Genomic DNA, 22,958 nt, shown 5'->3' on the forward strand with positions numbered 1-22,958 from the left:
GAGCACAACTGAGTATATTTCTTGAGCACACCTGAGTATATTTCTTGAGCACACCTGAGTAATACCTTTCCCTCTACGTTAATGAGAAGAGGCAGTAAGAGGTGGTGTATAACGAACGTACAATACCTTTTAAAGAACGTTATTTCATGTTTTGGTTTAGTGTACGTAGGTTTGGTTGAGATCTGGCGCTATGGTACGAGTTATTGCCTTACACACACACACACACACACACACACACACACACACAGGCGCAGGTGACGGGGTACATGGCGTGTGTTTGTCTCAGCCTGGATCACCATTATCCCGCCGCGCCATAACAAAGTCCAAGACGCCATAATTCTTGAAAATAGGCTGTTGTTGTTGTTGTTGTTGTGTGAAGTATTTAAGGTGCTTCAGCTGGCAGGGTTATGAAGCACTGAGTGTTATAGGAAGGTGTTAATGATGGGTTATTATAAGTCTTTGTTGTTGTTGTGATGGTTGTAGGTAGGTCAAGTTTGGTCTAAGTTTTAACATACATTACCTTACCTTACCTTACCCAGACTAACCTACCTTACCTTACCTTTCTTACTTACCTTACCTTACCCAGACTAACCTTACCTTATACACCTTACATACCAGACTAACCTTACCTTACCTTACCTTACCTTACCTTACCCAGACTAACCTTACCTTACCTTACCTTACCTTACACACGGCTAACTTTACCCAGACTAAACTTACCTTACCTTACCTTACCTTACCTTACCTTACCCAGACTAACCTTACCTTACCTTCAGAACTAACTTTACCCAGACTAACCTTACCTTACCTTACCTTACCTTACCTAACCTTTACCCAGACTAACCTTACCTTACCTTACCTTACCTTACCTTACATACCTTACTACATACTTTACTAACCTTACCTTATACCTTACATACATACCCAGATAACCTTACCTTACATACCTCAGACTAACCTTACCTTCAACCTTACCTTACCCAGACTAACCTTACCTTACCTTACCTTACCCAGACTAATACACCTTACCTTACCTTAACATACCTTACCCAGACTAACCTTACCCCTACTTACCTTACATACCTTACCCAGACTAACCTTACATACCTTACCTTACTTAGACTATAACCTTACCTTACCTTACCTTACCTTACCCAGACTAACCTTACCTTACCTAACCTTACATACCTTACCTTACCTTACCTTACCTACAACTCCTCTTTTTCCTTCCCTTCTTCCTCCACCCATTCTTCAACTTTTTCCTTTTATTCCTTTTTTCGCTTTCTTCCCTTCCTTCTCTTCTCCCTCCTCCTATTCCATACCTTCCTTCACTACTCCATCCCCCTCCTCTTCCTTACCTCCCTTCTCTACTCCATGATTCCGGGACTTAGAAACTTTCCATATCAGGATAGATTAAAGAAACTAAATTTGGATTCCCTAGAAAGACGAAGAGTGCGGGGAGATATGATAGAAGTATTTAAGTGGGTGAAAGGAATCAACAAAGGGGATATAGATAAAGTTCTTATAATATCCGAGCAGGATAGGACTCGTAGCAACGGATTTAAGTTGGATAAGTTTAGGTTTAGGAGGAGATAGGAAGGAACTGGTTCACAAATAGAGGTGGTAGACAGTGGAATAAGCAGCAACTTTTAGTAAGTGCTGGAATGCTGGAAAGTTTCAAGGAGGCTAGATAGATTCATGGATGACAGAGTGGTTGTAACTCTCGACAGGAGCTGCCATGCACAGGCCAACCGGCCTTTGCAGACTCCTTATTTTCTTATGTTCTTATGTTTTTCTTATGTTCTTCTTCTCTACTCCACCCTCTTCATCTCTCCTGTTAGCCTTACTTCTAGGTGGGGGGGGTGGGAGGAGGGAGGGATGGGTGGGGTGAGGAGAGCAGGAAGAGAGAGGGACCCAGGAGACGGTTTGGTCCCTGAGGAACCCCCAACCTACGTCAACACTGTTAGCTGGCGTCTTTATTCCTGCATACCTTGTGTGTGTGTGTGTGGGCAGGAGGGCTAGTGTGTGTGTATGTGTGCGTGTGGGGGCTGGTGTGTGTGTGGGCAGGAGGGCTAGTGTGTGTGTGTGTGTGTGTGTGGGCGGAGGGTTGGTGTGTGTGTGTGTGTGTGTTTGTGGGGGGGCTGAATATGTGTGTGTGTGGGCAGGAGGGGGGCTAGTGTGTGTGTGTGTGTGTGGACAGGAGGCTGGTGTGTGTGTGTGTGTGTGTGTGGGGGGCTGTGTGTGTGTGTGTGGGCAGGAGGGCTGGTGTGTGTGTATGTGTGTGTGGGGGGGGCTGGTGTGTGTGTGTGTGGGCGGGAGGGCTGGTGTGTGTGTGGGGGGGCTGGTGTGTGTGTGGGAGGGAGGGCTAGTGTGTGTGTGTGTGTGTGTGTGTGGGGGGGGCTTGTGTGTGTGTGTGTGTGTGTGGGCAGGGAGGGTTAGTGTGTGTGTATGTGTGTGTTTGTGGGCTAGTTGTGTGTGTGTGGGCAGGAGGGGCTGAGTGTGTGTGTGTGTGTGTGGACGGGAGGGCTGGTGTGTGTATGTGTGTGTGTGTGAGGGGGCTGTGTGTGTGTGTGTGGGCGGGAGGGCTAGTGTGTGTGTATGTGTGTGTGGGGCTGGTGTGTGTGTGTGGGCGGGAGGGCTGGTGTGTGTGTGAGGGGGCTGGTGTGTGGGCAGGGAGGGCTGGTGTGTGTGTGTGTGTGTGGGGGGGGCTGGTGTGTGTGTGTGTGTGTGTGTGGGGCTGTGTGTGTGTGGGGGCTGGTGTGTGTGTGTGGCAGGGAGGGCTGGTGTGTGTGTATGTGTGTATGTGGAGGCTGGTGTGTGTGTGTGTGTATGGGGGGGCTGGTGTGTGTGTGTGTGTATGGGGGTGTGTGTGTGTGTGTATGGGGGCTAGTGTGTGTGTGTGTGTGGGCAGGAGGGCTGGTGTGTGTGTGTGTGTATGGGGGGCTAGTGTGTGTGTGTGTGTGTGTGGGGGGCTAGTGTGTGTGTGTGTGTGTGTGTGGGCGGGAGGGCTGGTGTGTGTGTGTGGGCAGGGCTGGTGTGTGTGTGTGTGTGTGTGTGGGGGGCTGGTGTGTGTGTGTGTGTGTGTGTGGGCAGGAGGGCTGTGTGTGTGTGTGTGAGGGAGGGCTAGTGTGTGTGTATGTGTGTGAGGAGGGCTAGTGTGTGTGTGTGTGTGTGTGTGAGGGAGGCTAGTGTGTGTGTGTGTGTGGGAGGGGGGCTAGTGTGTGTGTGTGTGTGGGCAGGAGGGCTGGTGTGTGTGTGGGGAGGGCTGGTGTGTGTGTGTGTGGGCGGGAGGCTAGTGTGTGTGTGTGTTCTGTCACTCTTTAATACATATACTGTAGATACAAGTGTGTTCATAATATTGATAGAGAGAGAAAGACAGAGAAAGACAGAGAAAGACAGAGAGAAAGACAGACAAAAGAGAGACAGAGAACTAACCCGGTTATATGTTGTTACAGCCACACGCCAAGAAGACCTCAATGTACAGCATGAACGGCAGCGTGAGTAAAGAGATGAGGATGATCGGCCATATGGACCCCAGCAAAGCTAACACCAACATCCACAACAAGTAAGTCCGACCCTGAAGTATGTCCTAAAGAAAGTCCGATCATAAAGTCCTAAAGAAAGTCCTATCCTAAAGTCCTAAAGAAAGTCCTATCCTAAAGTCTAAAAAAGTCCGATCAAAAGTCTAAAGAAAGTCCTATCCTAAAGTCCTAAAGAAAGTCCTATCCTAAAGTCCTAAAGAAAGTCCTATCCTAAAGTCTAAAAGAAAGTCCTATCCTAAAGTCCTAAAGAAAGTCCTATCCTAAAGTCCTAAAGAAAGTCCTATCCTAAAGTCCTAAAGAAAGTCCTATCCTAAAGTCCTAAAGACAGTCCTACTCTAAAGTCGTCAAGTCCTAAAGTTAGTCACACTCTGGTTGCAGTAGTGTTGTCATAATTACTAATATTGAGTTATTGCTCTCTCTCTCTCTCTCTCTCTCCTCTCTCTCTCTCTCTCTCTCTCTCTCTCTCTCTCTCACTCACAGGAAGTACAGTAGCTACACCTTAACTGTATAATAATGATAAAGGAACAGTATAATGGCACTGTATTCCTATAGTGGCACTGTCTTTCTATAATGGCACTGTGTATTTCTATAGTGACATTGTCTTCCTGTCTACGATAACATTAGGTCTCCATTTACGAGGAAAATTCACATCCTACGACCAGCTAAGAATTAATACACCTCTGATGACGTTACCTCGGCCCGAGAGATGGAAATTCTGTCGGGCTGTCGGGGGGGAATAAATTTTTGTCCCCATCATGATTTACTTTCCCGGTGCAGTACGATTTATTTATTTTGTCGTAGAGTAAAAATAATATGACTAAAATAAACTGATCTAGTGTGAAGGTTTAAGTTAGGATATTATGATGGATTCTGAAGGGTTCCTACGTTATTTTCCACTTAAAATTAGGTTAGGTTGGGTTGAGTGGGTTGGGTTGGGTTGAGTGGGTTGGGTGGGGTTGAGTGGGTTGGGTGGGGTGACCTTGGCGTGAGATAAACTGAGAGGGACTAATCTTGATGGTGATCCTGGCTCACTCCTCCGAAGACATGATATACTGCACCGAGAACGTCGCCATTTTGGAGTGAGTGTGTATGGTAAACAAAGGCACACACACACACACACACACACACACACAAGGAACAAAGCATATTTACACCAGGGATTCATCTTTTGCATCAACATGAATATGGAGTGCGTGTGCGTGTGTGTGTGTGTTTTGTGTGTGTGCGCGTGTGTGTGTGGGTGGGGGGGTATATACAGTATTAATGTTCAGAAACTCAAAGACTTGTATTACGACACCTTGGTGAACCTCTCACTCCTTCCAGTGGATAAGCTGACCCACATCAACAAGCTTTGACTCTTTTAAGTTGACCCACATCAACAAGCTTTGACACTTTTAAGCTGACCCACATCAACAAGCTTTGACACTTTTAAACTGACCTACATCAACAAGTTTTGAACTTTCTCTTTTTAAGCTGGCCTCTTGAGCTGACCCACATCAACAAACTTCGACTCTTTTTAACCTGACCTTTTAAGCTGACCCACATCAACAAGCTATGAACTTTGACCTCTCTGCAGAGCCACACAAGTCGACACAGAGTTACCCAGAATACCTGACTAGTATCTTCACAACACACTGGGGAAGGTTTTAGACGTTTCTCCTATAATGCTGTTGTGTCTGAGAGCCAGGTAAACTAATTAAGTATTTTGAGTACCTGTCGTGGAGAACTACCTGGACACACACACATAAGAACATAAGAATGGAGGAAACTGCAGCTGGCCATACTAGGCAGTCCCATTTACACCCAACCCCTATTGCTCATATAACCATCCAACCTATGCTTGAAGCTATCCAGCGTATTCGAGTTAATAATGATGTTTGGTAACTTGTTCCACTCGTCCACTACTCTATTTCCAAACCAATGTTTACCTATTTCGCGCCTAAATCTAAATTTGTCTAATTTAAAACCACACACACACACACACACACACACACACACACACACACACACACACACACACACACACACACACACACACACACACACACACACACACACACACACACACACACAAACTAACTAACTATCGACTCCTGGCTCAAAAATAGAAATTATTTAGGGTGGGCGTGACCTGGGTGGGTGTGTGGGTGGGAGGTTGGGTGGATGGGGAGGTGAATCAGGTCAAGTGGAGGAAGTGAGAAGTCAAACATAGCCTCCACCCTCACCCTCTACTCTCATCCTCACCTTCTACCTTCACCCTCCACCCCCCACCCCATCCACCCTCACCCTCTACTCTCATCCTCACCTTCTACCTTCACCCTCCACCCCCCACCCCATCTTCCACCTTCACCCTACCCTCCATCTCACCTCCCTACTTCTTCACCCTCCACCCCATCCTCTTCCACCTTCACCCTCACCCTCCCCACACCACCTCCACCTCCACCCCCCTCCATCCCCCACCCTCCCACCTACCCTCCACCCCCCACCCCATTTCCCCACCTTCACCCTCACCCTTCACCCTACCCCTCCCTTCACCCTCCCACCCCCCATCATCCCACCTTCTCCCCCCATCCTCCATCCCCCACCCTCCCCTACCCTCCACCTTCACCCTCCCACCCCATCACATCCCTTCCCCTCCCCACCCCATCCTCCCTTCACCCTCCCCACCCCATCCTCCTTCTCCCCCATCCCCTCCCTTCCACCTCCCCATCCTCCCATACACCCTCCACCCCTCCTCCACCTTCCACCCTCCACCCCATCATCCTTCACCTCCACCCTATCCTCTGTCACCCCTACCCCATCCTCCCACATACCCTCCCCCATCCTCCACCTTCACCCTCCACCCCCATCCTCCACCTTCACCCTCTCCTCCATCTTGCCCTCCCACCTACCCTCCATCTCACCCCTCCACCCCCATCCACCTTCACCCCCCACCCTCCACCTCACCATTACTTCAGGATGCTGGTCCACCTAAAGGCTGTTCCACCATCACGTGATAGTGGACTCATTTGTTGATCACTACACAAGAGTATGTGTGTATGTGTGTGTGTATGTGTGTGTGTGTGTGTGTTTGTGTGTATGTAGTGTGTGTGTGTGTACGTACAAGGCAGAAACCTGATCCTCTTCATGGTCTGGGAATCGAACCAGTGATCCACCTCTGTCCTGGCGACCATTCTGTCCCTTCTCTCCAACAATCACTCGAACTTTTTACACCAATACAAGAATGATTTTTGATTACGACTCACCAATAAAAATTAGGTGAAGTACTCTTACACCATCTTATCTGTAGGTCTGGTGTAAACACTCTGGGTGTATGTGTAAACACTGAATATAAACATATCTAGTTGTGTCAACAAACTCGCCCCCTGAGTGTACAGTAAGTGGCTCGCCAGCACCTCTTACCACGCCACTCGTTTATATGTGAGATAATGATTCATTCAGCCCTCAGTTATATCCACCGTCATTGGGCCCCCAGTCCTAATAGGCCTCCTGTCCTAATAGGCCCCAGTGCTAATAGACCCCCAACTCGCATATTTTCGAGGGTTGACAATACGCAGAAGCCTGAAAAATGTAATTACGCGTATCTTGAGGGCTTCATAATAACGCGGCCGCCCAAAGGACTCAGTGTGGCGTAATAATGAGGTTCTTGGGAGATCCAACTTGTGAGTGAAAAATATCTCTTAGGGATACCTTTTATTATTTGTATCTCGCTGACGTGTGTACCTGTATCATGTGTACCTGTATCATGTGTACCTGAAGCGTGTGTACCTAAGAGCAGGCACCTCAAAGGGACGGTATTCGCTGGGCACTAAGAGGAAGATGTTTCGGGTGTGAGAGACGAATGCCTGTGTCAAGAGAGGAGAGGTATTCATGAGGCATAAAAATGGGTAAACAGGAGGAGGGAGATGATGGAAGAGGAGGGAGGAGGAGGAGGAGGGAGAGGATGGAGGAGGAGGGGGAGGATGGCGGAAGAGGGAGAGGAGGAGGAGGGGGATGGAGAGGATGGAGGAGGAGGAGGAGGAGGGAGAGGATGGAGGAAGGGGACAAGAAAATATAGGATGGAAAAACGGGACCAGAAGTAGGAAGAGAAGGATGGAGGAAGAGGAGGAGGACGAAGGAGGGAGAAGGAAGGAAGACGAGCAGAATGGAGGAAGAAAAGGATGAAAGAAAGGGAGAGAAAGACCATGAAGGCAGTGAAGAGTGAGGACCTGGGTGTGAACGTACGTGTGAGTAAATCCAGCCCACCCCTCGTCTGGTCAACCCCTATTACTTGGGGAACAACTGGGCGAACATTGTTGGTGGTTTTGGGCCAAAAATTAGATTTTGCTGAAAATAACAGTATGGGTACTGCGCTTGCTGATTATGAATATGTGGTCCACGATTCGATTGCAGAGGATTAGTGGCCAAAATGACCCTTGAAAGATTTTACTGACATTTTTCAATGCTAATTACTCATCAACTATGGGTTTCCAAAGTGTGATTTCGGGTTTGGGTATTATTCTGAAAGTTCTTAATTAGTTAAACCCCTTAAATTTCATTTCTGAGAAAAAGTATATTTTGGTCAAAAATTTTGTAAGGTGTACTAGACGTTCATCCCCACCTGTCCATTTACCCACCTGTAATACCCTGACACCTGCTGCCCCGCGTGGTAGGTGTTTAATGCCCGGCGTGGTAGGTGTTTAATGCCCGGCGTGGGAGGTGTTTAATGCCCGGCGTGGGAGGTGTTTTGTACTGGCGTGGGAGGTGTTTATGCACCTGGCGTGGAGGTGTTTAATGGCTCACTAGTAAGGTGTTAAATATACTGTGATGGGGTGTTAAATGCCAGCGTGGGAGGTGTTAATGCCAGCGTGGGAGTGTTAAATGCCCGGCGTGGGAGGTGTTAAATGGCGTGGGAGGTGTTAAATGCCCGGCATGGGGAGTGTTAGAAATGCCCGGCATTAGGAGGTGTTAAAATGCCCGGCAGTGGGAGGTGTTAAATGCGGCATGGGAGGTGTTAAATGCCCGGCGTGGGGTGTTAAATGCCAACGTGGGAAGTGTTTAATGCTGGCGTGGGGTGTTAAATGCCAGCAATTTTGGGGACAAAGTTAAAATCGATTTGTGAAGTTTTATTTTGTTCACTGTTAGTGTAGGAGTTAAAGACCCCGCTAGAACTAAGTATTTGACGGGTTTATTGGGTAGGTTAGGTCGAATTGCCTCGTTGTTTGGTATTGTTTGCTTACCTGTGTGGTTTGTGTACGCTCTATACCTTTGTTTGTCTTTATGCATGTTGACCTGTTTACCTGTATTCTCTCTCTCTCTCTCTGGCGTACACCTTTCCCTCCTGATATACGCTCCTCCCTGTGGTTTACGGGCTGTAACTTGACTCATAAGGTAGAGGTAATGAGACTGGCGCCTTCCCCTCCCTCATAATTGTTATTTAAAGGTGTTAGTGGCCGCTTGCCTTCTGACACTGTCTCCTGTACATTACCCAGACAGGTTGGTGTGTGTCTGTCTGTCTCGGGCTGTCTGTCTGTCACTCTTTATATATATGTGTGTGAGTAAAATTGTATCGTGTATAATATTTGGGTGAGGGAAGGGAGGTAGAGAGAGATGGAGGGAGGGAGGTAGAAAGAGAGGGAGGGATGGTAGGTAGAGAGAGAGGGAGGGAGGAGGTAGAGAGAGAGAGAGGGAGGGAGGTAGAGAGAGAGGGAGGGAGGTAGAGAGAGAGGGAGGGAGGTAGAGAGAGGGGAGGTGGGAGGTAGAGAGAGAGAGGAGGATGGAAGGTAAAGGCCGAATAAGAGGCTTAGTGTGTGGGTGTGTTGTCAATATTGCTGCTGGACGAGAGTTTTAGGCTGAGTTAACAATAGAGGCGGAGGCTACTGGCTGACCCCTACAGCCTGCTGTCCTGTCCTGCTGATGTTGCTGCTCCACTATATGTTTATAGGATGGCTGAACGATATTGGGGTGTTTGCTACTTGGGGTAACCTAACCTAACCCTAAACCTAACCTAACCTAACCTAACCTAACCTAACCTAACCTAACCTAACCTAACCCTAAACCTAACCTACCTAAACTTAACATAACTCTAACCTAACCTAACCTACGTAATATTAATCACCATAAGATAACAACCAGACATTGTATCATTAACCACTACTATTTATGTATTGACGAATATATGTGACATTAACCATAAAATCAATTCATAATAATAATGCAGGTTAATGTTATTCTTCCTTTGATGTATTTATAGTCATCAATAACCAGGGTCTTTAACCATCGTCCATCATGTCATTATTTACACCTCAGAGAACAGTTTTTAAGGACGAGGGAATATGTTTTTATTATATTATTATTTTGGCAGCTTAATAATAATAATAATAATAATAATAATAATAATAATAAAAGATAAATAAAAATGCCAACTACAACAATATCAACAAAAACATAACACAACTACTACCACAACTACAGGTACTACTAACAACAACATAACACTACTACTACCACAACTACAGGTACTACTAACAACAACATAACACTACTACTACCACAACTACAGGTACTACTAACAAAAACATAACACTACTACTACCACAACAACTACAACAATATCAACAAAAACATAACACAACTACTACCACAACTACAGGTACTACTAACAACAACATAACACTACTACTACCACAACTACAGGTACTACTAACAACAACATAACACTACTACTACCACAACTACAGGTACTACTAACAAAAACATAACACTACTACTACCACAACTACAGGTACTACTAACAACAACATAACACTACTACTACCACAACTACAGGTACTACTAACAACAACATAACACTACTACTACCACAACTACAGGTACTACTAACAACAACATAATACTACTACTCCCACAACTACAGGTACTACTAACAACAACATAACACTACTACTACCACAACTACAGGTACTACTAACAACAACATAACACTACTACTACCACAACTACAGGTACTACTAACAACAACAATACTATCACTAATAATAATAATAACTACAACATCAACATACATATAAACAAACACACTCCATTATAAAAGAAATTATACCTGTTATTACCTGTTAATTAACTCATTTACCTGATACTGTATATAATAATTACAAACAAGAGAATGATTTATTATTACCCTAAGTTACCTGTAGAATCATAGACTGTTATTAGTATAAAGTAATTACCATTTATATTGTAATTAACGTTATCCTGTCACCTGTGTTAATTACGCTTAATGCTGTGATAAAAGAGGTTAATTTATTACACAGATTTTTGAGGTCATGTGAGGTCATTATTGTTGTTTGTGTTTGACTGACTGACGGACGAACTGATTGATTGATTGACTGTCCATCCCATCCTGACCACATCCTTGCCAACCCATCCTGACCACATCCTTACCATCTCATCCTTCCCACATGTGTTCCATTCCACACTCACCACTTTCCTCTGCCACCACAGGCTCGGGTTGAGTGAGTCTCAGCTGGGGAAGAATACGACGGAGGAGGTGAACGACTACCTAGCGAGGGCCATTGATGCTCGCTCCATAGACAGGCTCAGGAAGGAACACTGTCGACGATTTCTACTGACCTTCCGGGAGTCTAAAGTGGAAGAGAAGGTGAGTGTGTGTGGGTGGGTGTGGGAGGGAGGGAAGGTTTGTGGGTGTGATGGTGTGTGTGTGAGTAGAGTGTGTGAGGGTGGGTGTGTGTGTGTAGGGTGGGTTTAGTGTGTCTGGGTGTATGTGTGTTATGGTTCAAGGGCCTGTTAGCTAAATCATGTTGTTTATATACATTATTATCTTATTAGTAGTAGTAGTACAGGTTGACAACCCTTTATCCGTGTGTATTAGCCCACCCGGGCACAGGTCACTGACCCACACCGGGGCCGGGGGGGTGAAAATTTAATAATAATAATAATTATAATAATAATGATAATACAGTAATAATAATAATTATTCATAGTAAATAAAAATTTTAATAAAAAATACACAAAAATAAAATAAGAATGTTAACAATAATAATAATAACAATAGTACTGTAATAATAAAATAATAATAATAAAGAAATACAAGAATGAAAAAAGATCAAAAGTGAGAAACACGACCTAGACCTATGAATTATTATTATTATTATTATTATTATTATTATTATTATTATTATTATTATTATTATTATAATTATAATTATTATTATTATTATTATTATTATTATTATTATTTTTATTTTTATTTTTATTTTTATTTTTATTATATTTTAGCCCCCAGGCCCCAATGTGGGTCAGTGACCTGTGCCCGGGAGGGCTGATCCCTGTAAAAAAAAAGAAAACAAAATTAACCATTCTGAAAACCGAAAAATTCCAAAAACCGAAATGCATCTGGTCCCAAGAATTTCGGATAAGGGATTGTCAACCTGTAGTAGTTGTAGTAATAGTAATAGTAGCAGTAGTAGTAATAGTAGTAGTAGTAGTAAAAAAATATCAGTCGTTACCCATTTACCTTTAACCAATCAATAACCATAGATTGTTTACAAAATATACAGTATAGACACTTGTGTTTTTATCTATCTCTTTCGTCTTCTACAGTACTCTAGAGAAAGAGACAAGATGCTTCCAGCTTATTTCATTTTCTCCTGGATAACCATTGTCTTCATCTCCATCGTTCAGCTCACCATCATCCCCAGGTAAGATGTATTATATGTCACTCGTTATTTGTGTCCCTCTCTTCCTTGCAAGTTCCTTTTAGTTGAACTCTTGTCATTATGCATCGTCTTCGTTCCATTCAGTTATTTAGTTGCTGCCGCCATTCCACTTCAACATCAGTCATCTACTTAATTCCTCTTCTATCATCAGTTACCTTCTTCATTCCACTTCTATCATCAGTCACCTTCATTCCTCTTCTATCGTTTACCTATCACATATTTCCTACCCCATACAGCTTAAAAATCCAACTTGTATTACAGAATCAAATGAATCATAATAATAATAATAATAATAATAATAATAATAATAATAATAATAATAATAATAATAATATTCCCTTTTTTTACACCTTGTTAAATAAAGTAACTCAACCTTCTATGTATAAAACTTATTACTTTCATTATTATTCACTGGCCACATTTCCATACAATCTACCCCATTGTTCTATTACACAGGTGAACAATAACAATACCAAATAACACATAACAGTAATTAATAACAAGAATCAGAAATTAAATTATAAAAATCGCTGATAGATTCACTTAATATGGAATGAGACGAGACAGATTTTATTGATGTATTTACGAATTTCCAAAAAGTTAACGTCATGTTCTAAATATAGAGTTAATGTTATTGCCCGACCAGCGCCACAGTAATCATATTGGACAGTGAACATTTTGCTGTTATAGAGCTGAAAAAAAATGACTCCCACTAAAGGTGAACCTGTGTATGTATGTATAGACCAGCAGAAAGAGTTACTTAAATTTTCAGCTGTAGCCTTGGTGAATGTTACAATGGTATGGGCTACAGTGTGGGTTATAAAGGTGTGGGTTCAATGGTGTGGGTTACAATGTTGAAGGCTATAATTCTCTCTCTTTTTCTTTCTCTCTCTCTCGCATATAGTTTCACAAATAACAGATATATTAACCCACCAAACTCCAATCCTACAACTTCAGTTTCAGTTTATTTTATTACAAGTTCAGTTTCAGTGCCTAAATTCCTCATTATGGGTTAATAACACTTTTTCTTCTTCTCTCTTCCTGTTGCAGATTCTATGTGTCAGTGGGCGTGTTCCTAGTGGGCATTATCTTGAGTACGCTGATTATCTTCCTTGTCCAGGCTGAGAAGAGCGAGGTAGGTCATCACAGGTCATCAAGGGTCACACAGGTCATCAGGGTTCATATACAGGTCATAAGGAGTCAAATACAGGTTATTAGGGGTTATAAGTCATTATGGGGTAATATACAAGGGTATCATTTCATCAAGGGTCACGTAGGTCATATACAGGTCATCAGGGGTCATATATAGGTCATGGGGTAATATACAGGTCATCAAAGTTCAAGCAAGTCACCCAGTAATGTGTTTTCTGTTGTGTTGGTATCCAAGGCTGTCAACACAACATCGGGTGATTGTCTTCGCTACACTCTCACATTACCTTCAAGACTTGACATGAGTAAACACCTTCTTGAAGCATTATTACATAACCTTAATACTTCAAGTGGTGAATATATTCTTGCCACACCCCTTTCAAGCAGTTAAATAATAATTGTGTTGGTATAGTAATGAAAGATGATTTAACCCTTTGACAACAATGATTTAACCCTTTAATGCCGATTATTTAACCCTTTACTGACAAGGATTTAAAGTGGACCATCTTCAACAAAATATATGATTGATGCATTAGAAGGTCATATATATATATATATATATATATATATATATATATATATATATATATATATATATATATATATATATATATATATATATATATATATATATATATATATATATATATATATATATATGCATATATATACACTCATACATTGTACTTCTGGAATAACAGCAAAGTCTCACCACAGCATGCTCAGGAGTACCTCTAATGAGATTTTCACCAGAATCCAATTTTGGGCCAAAACTGTGGGATTTAAGGGATTTATTTAAGTATAGGAATATGTATACGTATTATATTTTACACATGTCAAGGTGTTGTCACTAAGCTCCTTCAGTCAGTTGTGTGTGTGTTGAGGGACTCTACTAAGACCTCCTCAGACTGGAGTAGGTTAAAGTTTAGGATGAGTAAGAGTATTCAATTTTCTTTACTATGTAGGTGTTTGGGTGTTTACCAAGTACAGTATTCCTTCACCAGTGTGTGTGTGTGTGTGTGTGTGTATATGTGTGTTTGTGAGTTTTTAATGAGTATTCCTTTGTCTGTGTGTGTGTGTGTGTGTGAGTACGTGTATTGTGTTTAACGAGCACTCCTTCACCAGTGTTTAACGAGCATTCCTTCGCCAATGTATATGAGTGTTTAACAAGCATTCCTTCACCAGTGTGTGCCAAGATGGGTCGCAAAGATGAGCTCTGCGGTCGCCAGCAGTCGTACGGTCAGTCAGATGTTGGCGTCCCTGGTGGTGCTGGTGCTCTTCCTCTGCTCAATTACTTCCATGGTAAGTACCTTCCTCAAGTACCTCAAGTGCAGTAATTGAAACTATACAGTAAATGAGATAATTAAACTCTAGAGTATGATAGCATTATGTTAACCTTACAGTATGATAATTAAAACCCTTTTAGTATGATAACTTAAACATGATCATATGATAGCTTAAACCCTGGAGTATGATATCTTAATTATAATATGATAACACAGTGTGATAGCTTAAACCATGAAGTATAATAACTAAAACCTTTACAGTATGATAACTTAAAGACAGTACACGTATGATAGGTAGAGTATGATGAGTATGATAACTATAATACTTAATGAACTAATATTACACACACGTCCACAGTTCCTGCTTGACCTGGACAGCTATCGGGAATGTTACCTACAAGCAAATGACAACAGTACCAACATGTCATCAAATGACACCAACACCACAGCCGAGGAATGGTGGGTCGTGTCGGATAGTTTGACCCTGCAGGCGCCGAAGGTCACACCGGTACTCGACCAGTTCAACGTGACCCTGGGAGATGAGGTCAACTTGTGTCATGAGGGCACTACCACACACTTCCCTGATGTAGGTCTCTTGTGTGGTGGTTGTTGTTGTTGTGTGGGGGGGTGGTAGTTAGGTTGATTAGAGAGACAGAAAGGAACAGACAGACAAAGACAGACAGACAGACATACAGAGAGATACAGAAATAGAGGCAAACAGAGAGAGAAAGAGGCAGACAGAAAGGTAGACAGATAATGAAAGAGACAGATATAGAGAACAAGAGAGAGAAAGAGATAAACTGACATCATTTATATGCAATAACTCATGACTGTATATTGATTAAACTCTTATGACTGACACTTCATACATCTAATATATTGGGGGGGGGGGTCAGAGGTCAAGGGTCAGGGGTCAAGATCACAAGGTCATATCACAAATGCTACAAAAAATTACTCATATACGCAGTAACTAAAGACTGAGTAAATTAATATTAGCCAAACCTTTACCACAGATGACAAACTTCTGATTAAATTTTAAGAGGTCAGGGACTTAGGTCAAAGGTCAAAATCACAAGCTCCTGTGTACCAAAATACCTCTAAGTTGTGTACAGTTGCGAACAAAAATCCCTGAACACTTCTTGGTAATATATAGCCTCTATTTGTGGGCCATATATACAATTGGTTTATATCTTATAATGCTCTTTTTCATCACAAGTTATGTCGTAGATTTAAGTATGCATGTATGTCTAAAAAAAAATGAAAAGTACTACAAACAACAAAAATAATTACTGTTAATACCCATCATGAATCCCTATTAAAAGTCAGAATTATCTCCAACACCCTGTAACTTCTCCTCCTTCTTCCCCTCCTTCACAGTACTTCACCTTCTGCGTGTTGCTGGTGATGGTGTCGTGCGCCGTCTATCAGCTCATGTTTAGTATCATCAAGCTACTGCTCCTGGGGGCTGTGTGTGTCGCATACATCTCCATGGTCCTGGTGACACATGGGACGCTCTTCGACAACCAGGACGCTCTCATCTTGCTTAGTCGAGGGTAAGTGTTTTTTTGTTTAGTTATTGATGGAGTGTGGGTGTACCTCCTACCCTCTCAAAGTTGTCTCCTATCCTCTCAAACTTGTTCCCTTTACCTCCTACCCTCTCAGACTTGTCCCCTTTACCTCCTACCCTTTCAAACTTGTCCCCTTTACCTCCTACCTTCTCAAACTTGTCCCCTTTACCTACTACCCTCTCAAACTTGTCCCCTTTACCTCCTACCCTCTCAAGGTTGTCTCCAACCCTCTTAAAATTATATCCTGTGCCTCCTACCTCCTGAGTACTATCATTCTTCCAACCACTAACTTACTTACACAACCATATGTTACCCTTAAGAATAGTACCTCCATACCCATTGATAAACCAGCTATATCCTTACCACTGATTCTTCTCCCTCTCTCCCCACACACCAACAGGGACGGGGAGCTCTTCATCTCGAGGTACGTGACCGTGGCGGTGTTGGTGGGGTTCACTGTGGCCTTCGTCATCCACGCCCGTCAGACTGAGGCAACATCGCGCCTCGACTTTTTGTGGAAACTCCAGGCTCATGGTAAGTCTCTCTTGCCCTCTTACACCCCCCTTCACCACCACCTTTCCCTCCCCTTTATTTAATTACTTCTTGTTTTCAATTTGTTTGAGTCTTTCTTGGTTCAGTCTACAGGTACTTATATCTCTGTCAAGCTTGATTTCTATTGGTGTATCTGTATTAAACTTGATTTCTATTGGAGAATCTATATTAAACTTGATTCCTATTGGTGTAAGTCACTCATTTACAGAATAGAGGGAAGAAATCAAACACTTTTATCAATATCAACTGGTTTTTCATTGGTGTGTCAATATTATCATTTATTCTCATTGGTGAATCTTCATTTGTTTACAGAGGAGAAGGAGGAGATCGAACACCTTCAAGCCTATAACAGAAAGCTCATAGCCAACATTCTCCCAGAACACGTAGCAATTCATTTCCTCAGCGTCGACAAAGCCCCAGACGTGAGTAAGAATGTCAATGTTGGTTGTCTCTTAAAACTACTTATTATCAGAATAGTTCAAAGTGTTATTTATAGAAACATCCAACCATATCAAAATAAGTGATTGTGTTTTTTTGGTTAGGTTAGGAGTCCAAATCCTCCTCCGCCTTCATCTCAATGTAAACATCCTACCACCTACAGGAGCTGTACCACGAGGAGTGTGAGAGTGTCTGTATCCTGTTCGCATCCATCCCAAACTTCTCCGACTTCTATATGGAGTTAGAGTCCAATAACGAGGGTGTGGAGTGTTTGAGGCTACTGAACGAGATCATCGCTGACTTTGATGAGCTCTTAGAGGAGGAACGCTTTAGATGTATAGAGAAAATCAAGTCGACAGGAGCTACGTACATGGCTGCTGCTGGTAACATGTTGCTTCTGTTGCTATTTTGCCTCAGGAAATTGATTGTTGTTGAGAAATATTAAAACATCAGATGGGATTTTTAATGTAATTCAGTGTTTAAGATTTATATACAGTATATATATATATACATATATATATATATATATATATATATATATATATATATATATATATATATATATATATATATATATATATATATATATATATATATATATATATATATATATATATATATATATATCTCGTGGATAAGATAAATCTTGATAAATCCTGCGGGAAAATGGGAACAGCGGGCACCTTAGCTTTCGTCTTTATTCAAGACATCTTCAGAGGCAACTGAAGATGTCTTGAATAAAGACGAAAGCTAAGGTGCTCCGTTGTTCCCATTTTCCCGTGTGATTTTATCAAGATATATACAGTGGGGTATGCTATAACGAATCTAATTGGTTCTAGAACCTTGTTCGTTATAGCATTCGTTCGTTATAGGATTAATCCTTTCCAGGCCCCCCAAATACAACCACTTAACACTGAAAAATATAATATAAAATTGTAAAAATTATAAAAAAGTGCATAAATATGCATCTAAACCCCTGAAATAAAGAATATCGTTAATACTTGTAGTACAGAAACAATAAATTAGTAAAAAAGAAAAAAAAATTTTTTTTAATAATGTTCGTTATAGGAATATTCGTAGTAGGATCCGTTCGTTATAGCATACCCCACTGTATATATATAAATATATATATATATAGAAATCTTTTTAGTGTAGTTTGTAGAGGTTTTTCACTCACTGTATTTTGGTAGGTCTCACGAAGGCATCTAGAGATTTGAAAAACTACAGTCACGTCACGGCCATGGCAGATTACGCACTGAGGCTGAGAGACCAACTGGAGTACGTCAATGAGCATTCCTTCAATAATTTCAAAATACGAATAGGTAGGTCATATTATTCCTGGTACAGTATATAACAGTGTTGTATCTTGTAGGTTTAAGGGTTACATTGTTCATCTCTCTCTCTCATGCTTTATATACTTTCTCTCTTCTTTTCTCATTCATTGTTGTCTTGTATTATTTCTACATTTGTTCATTCTTCTTGCATCTCCATTCCTCTCCTGTCAACTTTAATCTGGTTTCTGTATTTCACCTTATTTATCCACTACTTTACTTTCATCTTTTCTTTATGGGTGAGATATTACTTCAGAGACATTCAGTGCGATAAGGTTTCAGAGTTATTTTTTTAACCATTCTGAAGTAGTGTTATTTATTTATTTCCTAAGTATATAATTCCTCTATTCTATCATTAATTATTATCATCCACATAAAGTGTTAGTGTTCTCATGTCTTAGGGATGGCAACCACAACCCTCCACTCTAACCAATTTCCAGTTTGCATTGAAAGTCCTCCTGGATTTTATAATCTGATTAAATATACGGGTTTTATTTTCAGTCATCATAGTCTCTACCTTCCTCAATTCTACCCATCAAGTTCATCTTATCCTTCATGATATTGTCAAAGTAATTATTTTTTCTCATATAATGTTTCACTACTTTCTTGGCTATTATTTCACTTTATTGCAGTGTTATTAAAGGTTCACTAATTCTGTGTGGTATCTGGTGCAGGTATTAACATAGGACCTGTGGTCGCCGGGGTGATCGGGGCGCGTAAACCGCAGTATGATATTTGGGGTAACGCCGTGAACGTGGCTTCTAGAATGGATTCGACCGGGGAGCTCGATAAGATACAAGTAAGCTTAAACATACAGTGAAACCTCTCTTTAACGGACTGCATATATGGAGAGGAAAGTCCGTTATATCGAGGTTTCACTGTACATATATGACTCAGTTATGATATTTATTAAGCATTAAGTGATTGAGTTTAACTTCTCATATTTGAATCGTTTATTTGTATATTCTGTATGTAAGATATTGTTTTATGGTAAATTATTGCTGATAGAGATTACATTAGTGAATGGCTGGAGTACCTACATTCGCTCCAAAAAGTTATGTCATACTGTCTAATGCAAAATCATAAAGATACCTGTTTTACTGAGTGAGAGGTAAGTTTATTTATCCATTTAATTACCTCATTATTGTATGTCTTATAGTCAAGGCCAATTAGACCACCAGTATTTTTATCATCACAAAGGTACCAATAGATGCCAGAATTACCTCTGGTTTGATATGGAAAAAGGTGTGTTTTTTTTTCTTGTAGGAAGTAGAAGATTGAAGGAAACTAATAAGGATTTTTTTCCCAGGTTACACAAGAAGTTTACCAGATCCTGCACAAGAAGGGCTACCCACTTACCTGTCGGGGGGTGATCAAGGTGAAGGGCAAGGGAGACATGGTCACATATTTCCTCAACGGCAAGAGTCACGACACGATAGAGGAGGACTGTCCCAAGGCTGCCACGACAACTGACTCTACCGAGAATCACAAGTAGGAGGCAGAGATTACCGATGCCCGACAGTAATAAAATAGCACAGTATTAAATAAATGTGCAGAACAGAGAGACAATAGTGACTGTGGTAAACCGTTAATTGCCAGTTCTCCATGTGAGGACTCGCCTGTCATCTTCCACTGAAATACAAGAAAAAAGAAATATCAACAGTGCAGGGAAAGCAATTTTGATTTGCATAATGTTGCAAACTTGACTGAGAATAAACATTTAAGGCTACATCAGTACTGTTGACAGGATTTGGTGGGGAAATGTGTATGTGTGTGAACTCTTACCACTGATGTGAAGCTACTGTTGTAAGGCCATCAGATAGATATTCCATACACAGTGAAGTAACTTTGCTTAAACTGTGATCTTTTTCCATAACCCTTCCGTCACTAACTCTACAGGTGTGTGTGGGAAGCATATACCTTTATAAGTCAATAGTCTTCTAAAGCGCTTATGTAATCATTAAGGTTCTTGATATATGCTGAGTTCCAAAGTATGAAGAGACATTTTTTTTCTCTCTATCTCTCAGTCTTGTGGAGTCTTTGAGATCGATATTGTTCTTTGAATCCATTATGCTATATGTGTGTCTACTCTATACCTACTCCTTCTACGTGAAATTAAAAGTGCCATAACAAAAATTACTTATATGTGCTTTCTTTCTCGTTCTTTCATTCTCTCCCTCACTCGCTAAAATAATCCTCCTCAAATGAATGGAAGATATACAGTATATATCAAAAGTATTCTTATAATGACACTGCCTGACACAACTAGTCATTTACATTACAAACTTTATATATGTCCAGGTCGTCATGGTGACTTTCTGTTTTGTTTGTTTGTTTGTTTTTGTCTATAATAATCTAAAACAGGATCTGATATTTATCCCTGTGTTATGCAGTATAAAGAATTTATCTGCATCTTTATCTTTCTCTCTGTGGGTCTCTGTGGGGTCTCTGTGGACCTCTGTGGGTCTCTGTGGACCTCTGTGGGGTCTCTGTGGGGCCTCTGTAGACCTCTGTGGGGTGTCTGTGGACCTCTGTGGGGTCTCTGTGGACCTCTGTGGGGTCTCTTTGGGGTCTCTGTGGAGCTCTGTGGGGCCTCTGTGGGCCTCTTAAATGACACCTGTACTTGATTTAGTCACTTATTCACCTAACATACGATAGCCTGCTGATATGTTTTCCATTCATTCTTCACATTCATTTGTTCATTGTGTTATGATCCTTGTGGAGTGATTCATTGATCAGATGTCTGTAACACAAGTGATATTCCAGAATTGCATGTTCTTCACATACAGTTCTCAAGTGTATGTTTATAAACAATTCTATTTCATAGTGTAAATATTGTATGGGGAATGGCCAAAATGTGGATATGTGGATTTTCAGTGAGAAACAGCCCATATTGTATACATTTCTCTAGTGTATGTTATTATATCATTCTGCTATTTCATAATGTAAATATGAGGGATGGCCAACATGTGGATTTTCAATGAAAAATATACTGTACCTTACTGGGAAGGAAGCAGCTAATGAATTCCTGTATATGTAAATATGTACATACCATAAGCATCCATTTAGTGTTTCTCACTTAGTATTACATATATACTTTCTCATTTTTGTTCAGAGGAAAGTCAGTCAGAGAGTCACTGTTTCTTTGAGAGTCAGCTCATGCACTTCAGTGAGCTTCAAAGTCAGATATATCTATATATATATCTATGGGACCATCTAGTGTGCTTCGTATTAAAGATAAAAGCAGTAAAAAAAAAAGACTGATTTAGATGTCTTATAACATATGTAATTGAAGATTTAGACAGATTTAGACATCTTATAATGTATGTAAGTGAGGATTTAGACAGATTTAGAGGATTTTAGACAGTATGTTTCATTTCATGTTGTGATTTTGTTGTTTGGCCTTGTCCTGAATGTGTATACTATGGTGAACGGTATCCAAAGAGAGTTGACCTGATGCCTGTAAACACTGACGGTTGATCAGATCCACCAGGTAGACTAAGGTGAGGGACAATTGAAAGGTGTATCAGGGACCGGGTTGAAAAATTGAATGAATCTGTAAGTAAATGGATAATTAAATAAGTACTGTAAATTCCTTGTCTATCAGGAATGGATTTATGTGAAGCAGGACAGTTAAGTCGAGTGTATGATGGTAGGTCATAAGAGGCTTCACTCCTAATAGGTGCTAATGTAACCTAACCTGAGCTCACCTAACCTAATCTAACATGACCTAACTTGACCTAACATGATCTATCCAAACAATCAAAGCCATCTGAAGGTAGTGAATTCTTAATCAAAATATTTTCGACTGATAAAGAGAAATAATACAGGTATGTGAATAATATATAGGAATAATAATTAAGGTGGAAGGAAAAACAGAGAGATAAAGAAGACAAGGTAAATCAGGATGAATATTTTAATGGCTAAGTGAGTAACGTAAACAGTAAAAATGATAAGAATGTTTTTTAGTGGAATCAGATAATGAATAATTGAGTTAGTTCTTACTTGATCCACAATGAACAGTTTTATTTCCATTTGTTAATTTTTTGTGACTAAATACAATAGTGAATCATGAATAATAGTTGCCTATAACATCAAGCTTGTACTTTAATGCTATATACAATTGGAAGGAAAATATAGTCTGTTTATTTTGGCTTTGAACATATTATATACTTAGACTTTACTTTTATACAGTAATAATAGAGTTCACCCCCTCCTCTTGACTTCACCTCTCCCTAAATTTTGCCCCTAAAATTTTTGCGCATTCGTTGAATATTTGAGTAGTGAAGATGTGTAAAGAAATGGCTTACTGATATGTGGAGGGTCTCAGGTTTACTGTTTACGACATTCATTCACGGGATGTTTGTACCTACTG

The 22,958-nt window shown here is 41.0% G+C and overlaps 1 protein-coding gene across 1 annotated transcript in view; it reads left to right on the forward strand.

Annotated features, from left to right (window-relative positions):
- The window catches only part of LOC121854629 (adenylate cyclase type 5-like), a 64,251-nt gene extending 41,921 nt beyond the window's left edge, over positions 1–22,330 (forward strand). The window contains exons 7-19 of the mRNA XM_042349310.1: positions 3,456–3,565; positions 11,025–11,181; positions 12,144–12,241; positions 13,310–13,394; positions 14,594–14,710; positions 15,053–15,280; positions 16,072–16,247; positions 16,663–16,796; positions 17,127–17,236; positions 17,416–17,635; positions 18,443–18,574; positions 19,258–19,382; positions 19,893–22,330. Coding sequence (XP_042205244.1) covers positions 3,456–3,565; positions 11,025–11,181; positions 12,144–12,241; positions 13,310–13,394; positions 14,594–14,710; positions 15,053–15,280; positions 16,072–16,247; positions 16,663–16,796; positions 17,127–17,236; positions 17,416–17,635; positions 18,443–18,574; positions 19,258–19,382; positions 19,893–20,078 — 1,878 coding nt within the window. The 3' untranslated portion in view covers positions 20,079–22,330. The remainder of the gene's footprint in view (positions 1–3,455; positions 3,566–11,024; positions 11,182–12,143; positions 12,242–13,309; positions 13,395–14,593; positions 14,711–15,052; positions 15,281–16,071; positions 16,248–16,662; positions 16,797–17,126; positions 17,237–17,415; positions 17,636–18,442; positions 18,575–19,257; positions 19,383–19,892) is intronic.
- Positions 22,331–22,958: the final 628 nt, after the last annotated feature.

This window comes from Homarus americanus, unplaced genomic scaffold (genome assembly GCF_018991925.1).
Source record: "Homarus americanus isolate GMGI-L3 unplaced genomic scaffold, GMGI_Hamer_2.0 scaffold25468, whole genome shotgun sequence".
NCBI lineage: Eukaryota > Metazoa > Arthropoda > Malacostraca > Decapoda > Nephropidae > Homarus > Homarus americanus.